The sequence below is a fragment of the Monodelphis domestica genome, chromosome 3, assembly GCF_027887165.1.
Source record: "Monodelphis domestica isolate mMonDom1 chromosome 3, mMonDom1.pri, whole genome shotgun sequence".
NCBI classification, from domain to species: Eukaryota; Metazoa; Chordata; class Mammalia; order Didelphimorphia; family Didelphidae; genus Monodelphis; species Monodelphis domestica.
The window spans coordinates 445,937,321-445,951,165 of record NC_077229.1 but is presented as its reverse complement, the minus strand read 5'-3'; the positions used below and the strand labels follow the sequence as shown (position 1 = coordinate 445,951,165).

Below are 13,845 nucleotides of genomic sequence, written 5' to 3'. Positions count from 1 at the left end.
GATGAAGACAAGGAATCACAGTTGGAGACAGGTAATAAATAGCACAGAAGCTAAAAATGGAATATTATGAGTAAAGAACAGCAAGAAGGCTATTGGAGGCCTATGGATTTCAAAACTCAAAGGTGGGAACTGTACTTACTGGTCAGGAGACACATTTTCAGCCTTACAGATAAGTTCCCTTTTATGGTCATCCTCCACCATCCTGACTCAAAAACCAGGTGTCATCCTCTATTCCTCACCCCCCATATCCAATCAATTGTCGATTGCTGTTAATTTGGACTTTGCATCTCTCTCAGACATGCTCCTTTCTTTCCTCTGATGTGACCATTTGCTATGGTGCCAGCCCTCATCACCTCAAACCTGGATTATTTCAACAGCCTTCCAGATGGTCTCCCTGTCTCAAATCTCTCCCCACTCCAACCCATCCTTCATTCAGCTACCAAAGTCATCTTCCTATAGTGAAGGTCTGTCTGACCATGTCACCCCTACTCAATAATTCCCAATGGTTCCCTATTTCCTACAGAATCAAATCTAAAAATGTGCTGCTTGGCATTTAAAGCCCTTCATAATCTTACCTCTTCCTACCTTTCTAGCATTCTCACTCTTTGCTCCCCATCCGCAGTCTACAATCCAATAGCACTTCACCTCTTTGCTGTTTCTCACACCTGACACTCCACCTCCCATCTCTTTGGTCTTTTACTTGGGGAACAAACTGGCTATTCCCCATTCTGGGGATGTTCGTTTTTCTCTTCTGCTTCAGAACTTCCTTCAAATCTCAGCTAAAATCTCACTTTCTCAAAGAAGCCATTCCTGGTTCACCTCAATGCTCTTGCCTTCATTCTGAGATTACTTCCAACTTCCCCTGTATTTTGTATGTTGGCCTGGCCTGAAGAACCTTTTTAAAGTTCTTTATGAAATTTCTCTATGTCGTCATTGTTTATAATAGATGTTTATGCTAAAATTGTAATTCTCTTCTTGTTAGTTTCTTTTTCTTTTCAAAAATAGCCTTTATCTTCTGTCTTAGAATCAATGCTAAGAAAGAAGAGCAACAAGCGCTAGACAAGCTAGGACGTCTTTACAGCTTGGTCTTCCTGACTCCAGGTCTTGCCATCATGCCACCTTACTGCCCCTAATTTTTTGGTTTTAATTTAATGAACACTGGCCATGGTTTAATTTAGAGTGAAAATGAATGTGACATGAATGTGATTTGTACAAATCATACCAGAATGCCTCCCCCTGCCCTGCCCTGATTAAAAAATCTCCAACATTTAAAAATACTTACATCCTCAACAGGGTCGGAGTTTGCAGATCGTCTGATGTCTATTTGGAAAGTCATTTTTAAATTCAACATATACGCAGGTAGGGGAACAGCCCATTCTATATGCAAGCACTGTTCATTAGAGTGTATTGAAACATTAACAGATTCAGGAGGATATTGTAAATACTCAGATAATCCTGAAAAACAGAAGTGAGTTAGTTAAGCATGTGTACTAGTCACACCAATTAAACTGACTATTTCTGCTCCGGTGAGATCAATTATCCACCTCATTTATTCTTTAATAAAAAATAACCACTCATTTCTTAAAACTGAAAAATAGTGAAATGGCACAAAAGGACCTATTGAAAGGCAAATTTCAGTTTATTTGGTAATATGGAGAAAGACTAATAACTGGGAAACTGCAATTGTTAAGACTATTTTATACATTTGGAAGGAGAAAATCAGAATGCATTTTTTTGTTTGAAGTTTGTACTTTATGGGTTTTAAGGAGATATGAAATGAGAACACCTACTAGGACAGTGTGGTTTAGGGGAAAAAACATGAGATTTTCCATCAAAGTTGCTGGATTTGAATCCCCAGAAGAGCTACTTACTAACTTCTTTGGACACTGCTTCTTCCACTTCCTAGAACCTCAGTTTGCTTATCTATAAACGGAAGGGATTAGACTTGCTAATTTATAAGTCTTCTTCCATTTGTAATAGTTCAAACAGCATCTAGATGTCAATACATAGATCACTGCACCAGACTTAACAACTCTACCAGTAGGATAGAGGTTCTAATCATCTATGTATCCAACACTAACCTAGGCATTGTGGGAGATCTAAAATAAGGAGAGCTGGGGAAATGAAACAAACACATACAAAACCACTAGAGAACCACCACATACCTGAAGATTAAATAGTATGGTACAAATTATAAAATTTTTAGGCAATCATAAGACCTAGTTGGAATAGATCTTAAAGATCATCTCATCCAAATTCCTTATTTTATATTTGAAGAAAGTGATACCCAGAAAGCTAAGTAAGTTACTTAAAGTCATTCAGGGAGTAAATGTGTAAAATAAGACTGGAGTTGGGTCCTTTAGACTCTAATCCATTTAATGGGCTGGAAGAATGGGAGTCAGACACTGGAAAATAACCTGGAGTCTTTCCCATGCTGACTCCAGATCCAGCACTCTGTCTATTATGCCATATTTTAGAGATATAATTGACAAAAATGGGGCATGGGATGCAGCTATGTGTCTCAGTAGATAGGTAGGACTAGAGATGGGGGTCCTGGGTTCAAATCTGACATCAGACATTTTCAAACATGGACAAGTCACTTAATCCCCATTGCCTAGTCCTTAGTGCTCTTCTGCCTGGAAGCCAATACACAATATAGATTCCAAGACAGAAGGTAAGAGTTTTGTTTTGCTTTTTTAAACAGGAGAGGTGAGGGAGAAAGAAGAAGCAAGGGTGACTCTGAGGTTAAAACTAGGAAAATGGTGTTGTCCTCAACATGAGAAAATTTTGGAGGACAGGCAGGATCAGAGACAGAAAGACTGATTCAGAAATGTTGGATTTCAAATGCTGAGGGAACACTTGGGTAAAAAAAAAATCAGTAGGCATTTGGTGCAATGAAATTGGAATTCTGGCCAGAAATTAGAGATAAAGGGATTTGAGATTCACATACATAGAGATGAGATCATAAGAAAAGAACCTTAGTGAAAACCCAAACAAAAAGGGTAAGAGATGGATGATGATCCAATAAAGGAGATTGAGGTCAGATGAGTAGGAAAAGAATCAGGAGAGAACAGTATCAGAGAAACCAAGAAAGGAGATTTCAAGAGTTAAGGACTAACCAACAATGGAGGCATTACAGTCACTCACATTCATAATTTTTTTTTTTTTACAAAAAATGGCAAGCATTTATTTGGGGCTCCCATATGAGGATGAACACCATGTTAAAACTGATATAATATACTTTATAGAAAAATGATATGTTTTTTCAATCAGCTTAATCACTATGTAAGACTACATTTACTTTTCACACCTAATTATGCTAATTCAAAAACTTTTTTCATTGCAAGGTCACTGTTTTAAGCTCATAGTATATGAGTTACATAGGTGTGAGCCTATTGTTATGCAGTAGGTTACTAAATGTACATTCATAATTTTTGTAAATGAGACTTCTAGACTGTTTCCTTACTTCTATGTCAATAAACAATTAGTTCTTCCATTCTCCATAATATTTCGCACACCTTCCATCCTGGATTGTCTCTTGTATGTTGGACTATCAAAAGGGAAATATGGAGGTTTTTCCATCCATCCATTCATGCCAATCTCATCAATCACCTATAGCATCACAGGATTTTAGACCTAGAAGAGAACTCAGTGCTCATAGAGTCTAACTGTAGCTATATAGAAATCTCTTACAAAATTACCAATGAGTGGGTATCCAGCTTTTTTCTGAAGATATAGGGTGAAGTAGAGCTCACTATCCTTCAAGGCAGGTCATTTTTGGATAACTGGTCCATTTGTTTTCCTTATATTAAATATCAAAGTCACTTCATTACAACGATCATCTTTTGTTCATGGATCTTTGCTCTTGTGTCAAGCAGATCAAAGCCTAATCCTCTTTCCCCAAGATAAATCTTCATATATCTGAAGTCTATGAATCCCAAACCTAGTGGCCTTTTCACCATACTTTCATTAGTAATCTTTATCAGACTATATATCCCAGTTTTTAGTTCAGAAGTATAGTCACTGCATTTATATTGGATTAGAAGAGCAACAGAACGGGGACTCATTCAATAGGTTGACTACAGATGAATCAGTCAATAAACATTTATTAAACAACTTCTATGTCTAAACTCTGTTGTGAGTGCTGGAAATATGGGGGGGGGGGAGACAGTCCTTGTTCTCAGGGGGCTTAAAATTTAATGGAGGAAGACAACCACAAAAGGAAGTTGAAAAAGGGAGGGAATCGTGTTTGATAGTATAATAAACTCAAAGCCTTCTTAGAGTATGCTGTGTTAAATCCCACTATTGAATGTGGTTTAAACTATTTTAACTCACTGATTTTCTTTTTTATAAATTTAGTTCACTATACTTGCAGTTTAAGGCTACCAAGGAAAGGATGCACTAAAACTCTCAAAACAAGGAATAAAACAGATTTATTTCAAAGCATGGGTCCAGCACCGAAGGATGCAAAATTAAAACCTTGAAGAGCAGTTTTTTCTTTTAAAATAACATGCTGTACTATAGCTATATATTACCCTGAAGGAAAGGTTTTCTTTTTCTAAAGAAAACTTAACAACGGATGGCCCAGGGTCTGAATAAAAATGATCTGTCCAAAATTCAATAATCTGATGATAAATAATAACCTAGTGTTTTTCAGTCTAGTATTTTTATCCTATAAACCACTCCATCATCAGCTGTGAATCTCAGTCTTGTGTCTGGTACTAAAAGGGGTTGGTTAGTACAAAGGAGGGCTCTCACTGGGATGGAAGTCTTTCTAATTCTTTGGCTAAGCCCAAACTTCACCACTCTTACTCTCACAAAGCCCAGGCTTCATGCCATCTAAGCTTGTCTAACAAAATTGTAATTAAAATTCAACCAGAGATGTCCCCAAGAAGTGGAGAAACACTTCCTATTGCAGAGTAGGAGAACACTTTTTTTTTGTTAGTATCACCAGAGAAAACAGGGGACAGGATATAATAATACTTAGGTTTCTCCTAAAGCTATTCAGAGCCTAACAGACAAGTATCTGCAAGTCTACAGAAGAGATTCTAATGTCCTGGCAAGCATGGGACTGAGTCCTCATTTCTAGCAGTTCCTGGAACATCCACATAGCGTCTTTCATTCAGCAAACATAAATTAAGAAGGGTATGTTAAGCAAGAAAGTATCCTTGGATAAGCACATTGCATCACTTGGTCCTGAAAAAATGTCCATTTTAGGTACTTAAGGGAGAAAGATACAATGAAGACAAGAAGATTATGGGAATAGGTGGAGTCTCTAGCAGGAGCATGAGATTGGCTTCCCCCTCTGATCCCAGAACTAGGAGGCTACAATTATTACTAAGGTTCGAAGTTTCCAGTAAGGGGAGGCAAAGAAGGGGTGGTGTTGCTAGAAAACAGGCAGATGGGAAGAGGTGTGTCTAGAGCAGACAGCTGGTCTAGAGAAAGAACACCATTCTTTTTTTGTATTCCCTACCATTTTTATCTGATTAATTTGCACATGTCAATCAGAAGTTAAAGTATAAAAACCCAAGTATCATTTACTAAGGAAAAAATGTGAAATAGTTGGTGAGAGCTAGAGAAAGGAGATATTCCTCTCACCAATTCCACCCTTCATGCATGGAATACTTGTTCTCTCCACCAATAAGAACATTCTTAAGCAGATACCCAGGTTTGACCCTGGTTTAGATTCCTGTGTTCACAGTGGGTTGTGGTGTATATATCCAGAACAGTGCTGTATATGGATGTTATTGGCTGATAATTAGCAGTTAGCATTTGTCCAGCATTTGATTTTCTGAGGCGTTCTAGATCTCAAAAACCTGGTAAGATATTTCCTATGCAGACTTCTCAGCCACATCTAGGAATGGGAAACTGGATGTAGTAACTCTGATAAAGGTATAGATGATCACGATTGTGGTTTGAGTGTTGTCCAAGACCTCCCAAAAATGGTTTTCTAGACCCAGCCTTCCTTTTGACAAGCTGTCTTTGTTCTACTCACCCCCTAAATTTCACCTGTCTGTCCTTCCTCCTTCCTAAACTTCCCTTCCTCTTGTTCAGAATCTTCCACATTGGAAACTTCTAGGCTTGATGATAATTGGTTCCCCCAAGCCAATATATTATATTCAGAGGTGGAAAACTGATTGGAATCTTCTGCTAAAGACCCCATCTATTCCCAGACCTTCTCCCTCAGTGTCCATTTTTCATATGCTTGTACAATTCTGTTGTGTGGATGAATTCAGGTGTATCTTCACAAAAGCAGGAGGTAGGACAAAAGTCTGGCACAACCTTGGCACTGTATCAGGATAGTTGTCAGCCTAAATCACCCATCCTGTTCTTCTGCCTATTGGGGCCTGAGGAACTTTACTTGAAGCCTAGACCCCTCCTCCTCACCCCAACTTGTAACTCAGCCACACCTCTGGTTGAGTTACAGGTGTATCTTGCTTTTCTGGAGAACTGATTGTATCCTTATCTCTTTGATGGCTGTGATCCAGATGTAGCCTTGGCTGCTCAGTCTTCCCTTTATTTCACAAACCTTCCCTCCCATGAGTTAAAACACACCAAATAAAGGCTTATTGCTTTTAGCATCACTGGTCAGTTTGCTCCTGCTGAAGAAAGATCTATGTCCTTAAAAAGTAGCTACACTAATAGACAAGGAAAGTATATTTTAAGTGTTAGGGGCAAGGGATGTTCATAATGCAAGTTAGAAATCCAAAAGCTGCTAGCACCAAGAAGCCATGAAAAGTCATATTCTTATCCCAGGATGTGTAAGAAATCTATCTATTAAAAATAGGTGGGGTATTAAGATGGTGTTTTAATCAAATATATTGCTTTCAATTAATTTTGCATAGACTTCTGGGAGGAAATACTGTGCCATCTTTTCCCCAAAATACTTATTTATGTTTCCTTGATTTAATCATCTCAGAAACAATAGACAAGAATGCACACAGAAAGAAGATCTGGAACCAGCAAGGCTGAGAATAATTTAACTTGATAGACTAATAAAAATTATCAAGGCCCCCAAAACTGTCCAAGGCCAATTAAAGAACTAGTCTTATTTTATATAGCATTTGGGTATGGCTATTTTTTTTTTATCCATTTGCGAGGCTTTCAAAGAAAGCCACAACTAGAGAGGCACAGGGGAAGAGGCAAATACTTCCATCTATTATTGTTTTCAGTAGCTTAAACTGAAGTAGTAGAAAGCTGAACTAGTATAATTTGCAGTAGAAAATACACCCATAGCTGCTCTAATACACAGCCTCCCTTCACCTAGAAAAATGGATAATGCTAGTGATGCTCTCTGGGAGGTAATATGGCATAGTAGAATGAGCTCTGTGTTTTGGAATCAAAAGACTTGAGTTGGAGTCATGTTTCTATGTCTTTCAAGCTAGATGGGTGAATCATTTCACTTTTCCCATTCTTAGTTTAGTCATCCATAAAATGGGTATGAGAATTGGTACAGTAGAAAGAATGTAACACTGGACAAATTACTACATACCCCATAGGATCTAGTTTTGTCCTCTAAAATTATACTATAAGAAATGATTAAATAGATTATTTCAAAAGGACATGTAAAGACTCATATGAATGGATGCAAAGTGAAGAGAGCCAGGATAAAATTTATAATGCCTATATTATAAAAATGAGCAATTCTGAAGGTTTTAAATTAATGAATGAGCATGAAATAAGTAGTTTTAGATCAATTTATATAACAACACAGTGAAAAATATCTTTGAAAGCTCTAAGAACTTCTTGCAATTCATGATTCCAGAATTCATGATTCCAGAGGATGAGTAATAAAACACACCATTCAGGATATAAAGGTGTTGTGTCTGGGGTGAAGAATGAGGCATATACCTTTGTGTGTAGCCATTGAGGGAATTTGCTTTGCTTGACTGTGCATATTTGTCATGATTTTTTTTCTTTTCTTCTTCTTCAGTGGCGTAGGAGATGAGAGAAGGAGAAAATAGATTTCTGTTCGTTTTTTAAATGGGGGGAATACTACAGATTTGAAATGTTACAGGCAGCTCCAGGTGAAATGATTATTATTAGGGTTACTTATCAGTTTGCTTTATTATAAGAGAACTCTCATAAAGTATGTAAAGTAAAAGTTATAGAAAAACAAAATACACCAACAAAACTAAAATCATAAAAAAGGAAAATGAAGAGGTTGGAAAAATGAAAGAGAAGGAACTGGACTATATGAACTCTAAGTTCTCTCCCAGATCTAAAGCTAGTTTATTTTGATGCTATTTGCACCACTTACCTTGCCTCCCGGGGCAGTGAGGATCAAATAAGATGATATCTAAGACAACTCTCTGAAAAATACAAAGCTATATTTATATTTCAACTAATGATGGCAATATTACAATTGCCAGAATGAGTGAGTTGCAGATACGAAAGAAGTTATGCCTCAGAATTAAATTATGGAAAAGAAAAAGGCACAAAGCTCATGGATTCAAGCTGAAGGAAGCTCTATGGTAGTATCTGCCCATCAACTCGAGGGAATTTCCAAAATGAGCCATAACGAACTAAACGTATTGGAAAGCCAGCAAAAATAATGTGACAGAAATGAAAAAAATTAACAATAAACAACTTGAATAAGGTACCAAATTTCCTGAATTTGCCTTTTTTTCAGTGTATCTTTTTTATTCTTTTAAGTTAAATCTTCATTTCATTTCCTTACCTTCACTTCTGCATGTGCTAAGATGTATAAGCACCAATAGAAATAATGTCTGAAGAGTCAGGAAGAAAGCCATTGGTTATGTTTCTATCTGAAAAAGACAAATTTTGAAAAAAAGGGAAAACTTTCATTTTAGTATTAAACATATAAGTAGAAGCATATTTATAGGATCTTATATCTAGAAGAGACCTCAGAAATCATTTGGTCTAGTCCCCTTATTTCCCAGATGGGAAAATTGGAGGGAAGGGATGTTGTGATCTGCCCCAAATAACAAAGGTACTAAGTAGGGGCGAAGGGATTTGAAGCCACGGTGTCTGATTCTAGAGCCAATATAGTCTTTCCACCTACCTTTCTGCCTCCCATCAACTTTTTAAAAGAGCAAAAGCGGGTGAAGAAAAGTAATTTAAAAAGAGGCAAAAGAAACATTTGAGTATTTGAAACTCCAATGACTTGCTAGCACTCCCAGGGTCAAGTTTAGCATTCCAAGTTCTTCATAACCTAGTTCCTTCCTAACTTTAAAGATTTGTCTTAAATTTTATTTTAGTTTGTTTTCAGTTCCAAATTCTCTCCCATCCAAAGCCCATTATAAATAAATATATATTACATAAATAATTATTTAAAACAAATTCCTGTATGGGGGGAGATGGTGAGGGAGAGAGACAGAAAGAGAGTGAAATAGAAAAGGAAAAAGAGAAAGAAAAAGGGAGGAAGGAATGAAGGAAGAAGGGAAGAAAGAAAGAGAAGAAGGAAGAGAGAAAGGAAGAAAGAAAAGTGAAAGAAAGAAAAAAGAAAGAAGGAAAAAGAGATGGAGACAGACAGTAAAAGAGACAGGAGAGAAGAGGTTTATAAATCAGTATTCTTTTTTTTTTAAACCCTTCCCTTCCATCTTGGAATCAATGCTATGTATTGGTTCCAAGGCAGAAGAGTGGTAAGGGCTAGGCAATGGGGGTTAAGTGACTTGCCCAGGGTCACGCAGCTGGGAAGCATCTGAGGCCAGATTTGAACCTAGGACCTCCTGTCTCTAGGTCTGACTCTTAATACATTGAGCTAACCAGCTGCCTCCATTGAGATCATCACTTCTTTATCTGAAGGTAGATAGCATCATAAGAAATTTAGAATTACAGTTGGTTGTTTTGCTGATTAAAGTTCCAAAATATTTCAGTTAATTGGCTTTATGATATTATTGTTATTGAATAAATTATCCCCTTGGTTTTGCCCACTTCACTTTGCTTCATTTCATACAAGTCTTTTCCAGTTTTTTTGAAACTTTTACCTTCACAGCAAATAGTCTTCTATCTCACTCATACACCATAACTTTTTCAACCATTGCCCTATTAATAGGCATCCTCAGTTCCCAGTTCTTGACTATGACAGAGATCTTTGAAGTCTTCTTCCACTTAATTCTCCCCTGCACCCTCCACCACCACCACCACCACCACCACCACCACCACCACCACCACTATTACCACCACCACCACCACCATTACCACATCCTCTGCAATCCAGTGACATTGACCTCTTTGCTGTTCCTCAAATAAGACATTTCATCTCTTAAGAGATTTTCACTAGCCTCTGCTTCCTGGATTCCCTAACTTCCTTCCAGTCCCAACTAAAGTCTTACATCATAAAATAAGCCTTTTTTAATCCCCTTTAATACTTATTTAATTTCTTGCACTAACTTTTCACTGTTTCTTATCTTTTCCCTAAGTTTAACAGCAGTCTCTTTTTCACTATTTCGTCTATCTCCATGTACCAAACTACATACATTATTATCCTGGCTTCATAATTCTCTCCTAACCATTCTGAATATTTGGATTTCACTCCTGATTTTATAGCATCTTTCATTCCTTGCAAATCTGTTGCATGTTGTGTGGATTTCAGCATACAATGAGCACAGCACGTAGGATTTTGCTTATTGTATTTTACTTTTGTGCTTTTGTTGTTACTAACTTCATATTTCTTTTTTAGAGAACAGTCTTTGATCAGATGTCCTGTCTTATGGCAGAAAAAACATTGCCTAGTCTCTCTCTTGGCTTATAAACAGGTTTTGTGTATGTCCTAACAGTATTCAACTTTTTGATTTTCTTAGATTTCCTGTTCTCTTAAATTTTCTATGATTCCTCTAATTTTTCCTTTAAATCTTGCACCTGTTTACTTTGATCTGTATGATTTGTCATGAGTGTAAGTTGCCGTATCCCATAATTCAATTAAACTCACTGTGTCATATTTTGGAAAATAATGTCTGAAAAAGTTTTTTAATTGTGGTGGGCATCCTTTCAAAAATTGTCTCAACATGGGAAACAGATACCTTGGTATCCCTGTCTACACCCATTATAGCTTCTGCTGTCTCTGAAAGGTGATCAATAAAGGAAACTGGATGTTCTTTATTTTGCACCAATCTGTCAAATTTTCCCCATGCATTTGGTTTTGAGCAACACATCTTAACGGCTTGGCGCACATTATTCCTACATTTCCTCTGGTAAGCCATGCTAATGGGATTAGAGAAATCAAAGTCTTCCATTTGCTTGTCAGGTTGTTTTCTGACCTAGTCCAACCAATGAATTGGTGATGCTCATGGGGGCTAAAAAGTTCTACCAAAGGAAATTCCACATCCTGGAAACTGGGTTCAAAAATTTCGAAAGCACTTTTAAGCTCCTTCTGAGTTTTATAAGGCTAGTTGATAAATTTTGGGAACCTTTTCTTTAGGGAATCTAACTCCTGGGTAGTAAATTGTCTATGAACCTTTGCATGTAACACACCAACTGTACTTGATTTCTTGGTAACATCTTTGAGTGGAAAAATTTTCTCAGTTTCACTATTTGTCTTAGTGTCCTTGTCACTGTCATTGTCCTGTGCACTAGACTTTGCTTTCTTGACCTTTCTGTCTTTCTCCTTGGGTGCACTATCTGCCTGACCATTTCCCTTATCCTTAATCTAATGTAGTCCCGTTGCCTTCAGGAATTCTTCAAACATGCTTTTAACAAGAGTCTCTAGGTTTGTATCCACTACCATGATCTGTGTTGTCTTTCTAGGAATCACAAATCTGTAAGTGTTCTTTTTTTTCCGAATTTTTTTTAAACCCTTACCTTCCATCTTGGAGTCAATACTGTGTATTGGCTCCAAGGCAGAAGAGTGGTAAGGGCTAGGCAAAGGGGGGTCAGTCACACAGCTGGGAAGTGTCTGAGATCAGATTTGAACCTAGCCTGGCTCTCAATCCACGGAGCCACCCAGCTGCCCCCTGTAAGTGTTCTTAAGGTAGGTCAGTGTCTGTATTGCAGCTATGGAAATGATGTAGATCTATGTCAGAATTTGCCAGAGATTGGTTTCTTTCTGAAATGGCAACTGGAGTATGAATTGGAGTATGCTAATGTGTTCCACTGAATCTACTATCATGTTAGTCATTTGGCTATATAAGATGCTATAGATTTAATAGACTGTAACAGTTGCCAAAATAACTACTCCACAGATCACTTGCTTGAACATCTTTGCTGTTGTTTTAGGGATTGTGAAGTTCAGTCAGTCTGGGAGCCAAATTGTAATAAATAATAAAAAGGGACGATATTGATTGTAATTGATAACTTACAGATCAGGCAGGCATCTTTCTTCTGTCTACCCTCCCTTCCTCCCGTTTCCTCCCTCTCTTCAGCCCCCCTTTCTTCTTCTTTCTAAATCACTCAGGGTGAGTTTATGAGGTTTCACATGAAATACTCTTTCTCTTCTTTATCTTAAGTAAGGGGTTTATTTGGGGAAGACAGGAAAGGATAGAGAATGGAGGTAAGAGGGTTGGGGATTTCCCTAATGCTACAGTGAGTCTTAGATTGGAGGAAGTTGGAATATAGTTCAAATTGAGAGACATGGCTGATAGGTCTGGAAGTTCAGTCACTATCATCAACAGAACAAGTCAGGGAGATGTCTGGACTATTGTCCTTCTTTCTTCTGCCTCCAGAGTCATCAGGCTACCTCCAGCTTGAGTATCCAAAGTCCAAGAGAGAAAAACTCCTTCCTTCCCTGATACAAGGCAACAAGGTAACCAGGGTCCAATCAGCAGTTGGATTTGCCTCCAACTGGTTCTCCCCATAACATTCCAAATAGAACCTCTCGTTTGACTGACAGGTCATCACTCAGCCACTGCTTCTGCCTCTTTGCATGCTTCCCAATTCCTCTCTTCCACAGTGTCATCCTGTTGTTCAGTCATGCCCAACTCATCATAATCCCATGGGCCATAGTATACCACGCCCTTGTTTCCTCCACTCTCTCCTGAAGTCTATCCAATTTCATGTTCATTGTTGACACCATCTATTCATCCCATCCTCTGCCTTTCCCTTCTTCTTTTGCATTCAATCTTTCCGAATATTAGGGCATTTTCCAATGGATCTATCTTCCATTTTATCCTATATATGCCTTATTTGTACATAGATTTTTGCTTCTTTTCTGGCTCATTAGAATATGAGCTCCTTGAGGGCAGGGACTATCTTTTACCTTTCATTGTATTCTAACCCTCCGTGCAGGGTCTAGCATATAGTAGAAGCTTACTACGAGTTTGACTGACTGATGAAAATGGGAGGAAATAGCCTCGAAAAAGTTAAATGTAAAGTAATTGTTTTCAAGAGGCTAGTTTTCATCATCTTGCCCCCTCTATGCCTCAGAATATTGTTTAACAAATGACCTTTGTTTACTGAAAAATAAGGCTTTCCATTCTTTAAAACCACTTTCTATATTTTAGACAGATTACAGACTCAGCATGTCAAATTTAACCTGTCCATTCTAGAGAAAAGAAACTAGAGTCCTGAGAGGTAAAGAGCTAGTAAGTGGTATTCAATCCCAGATCTCTTGACTATAAATTCTCTGCTATTTCTACCACATTGGCTTATTCTTGGTTTCTTGTCTTTTAAGGTGTGTGTGTGTGTGTGTGTGTGTGTGTGTGTGTGTGTGTGTGTGTGTGTAAGTATTTTATAGCCAATAATTTCCAGAAAGGATTGACTGAGTCATCAAATGACACTCACCTCTGACCTCTAAGAAGCAAGAGTGTACAGTGAGTCAAGTTCAACTCACTGGTTTCAATTTGTTCCTTTGTCTTGCAATATGTTTCCGGTCATCAGATGTTTACACTTTCATCTGGGAAGAGAATCAGAATTTGTTTCATGGGGATTTTCAGTCATTAATCGTTA

At 37.7% G+C, this 13,845-nt stretch overlaps 1 protein-coding gene across 5 annotated transcripts in view; it reads right to left on the bottom strand.

Moving 5' to 3' along the window:
* OSMR (oncostatin M receptor) overlaps positions 1 to 13,845 on the bottom strand; it is a 93,666-nt gene that overhangs the window by 54,291 nt on the left and 25,530 nt on the right. For 3 of the 5 annotated variants that reach the window (XM_007487430.3, XM_056824565.1, XM_007487431.2), the window contains exons 2-4: positions 13,681 to 13,792; positions 8,681 to 8,768; positions 1,283 to 1,455 (exon numbers count right to left, since the gene is read on the bottom strand). In XM_007487430.3, the coding sequence (XP_007487492.2) occupies positions 1,283 to 1,455; positions 8,681 to 8,753 (246 nt within the window). In that variant the 5' untranslated portion in view covers positions 8,754 to 8,768; positions 13,681 to 13,792. The remainder of the gene's footprint in view (positions 1 to 1,282; positions 1,456 to 8,680; positions 8,769 to 13,680; positions 13,793 to 13,845) is intronic. The other 2 variants (XM_007487432.3, XM_016431598.2) reach the window with 1 other exon arrangement.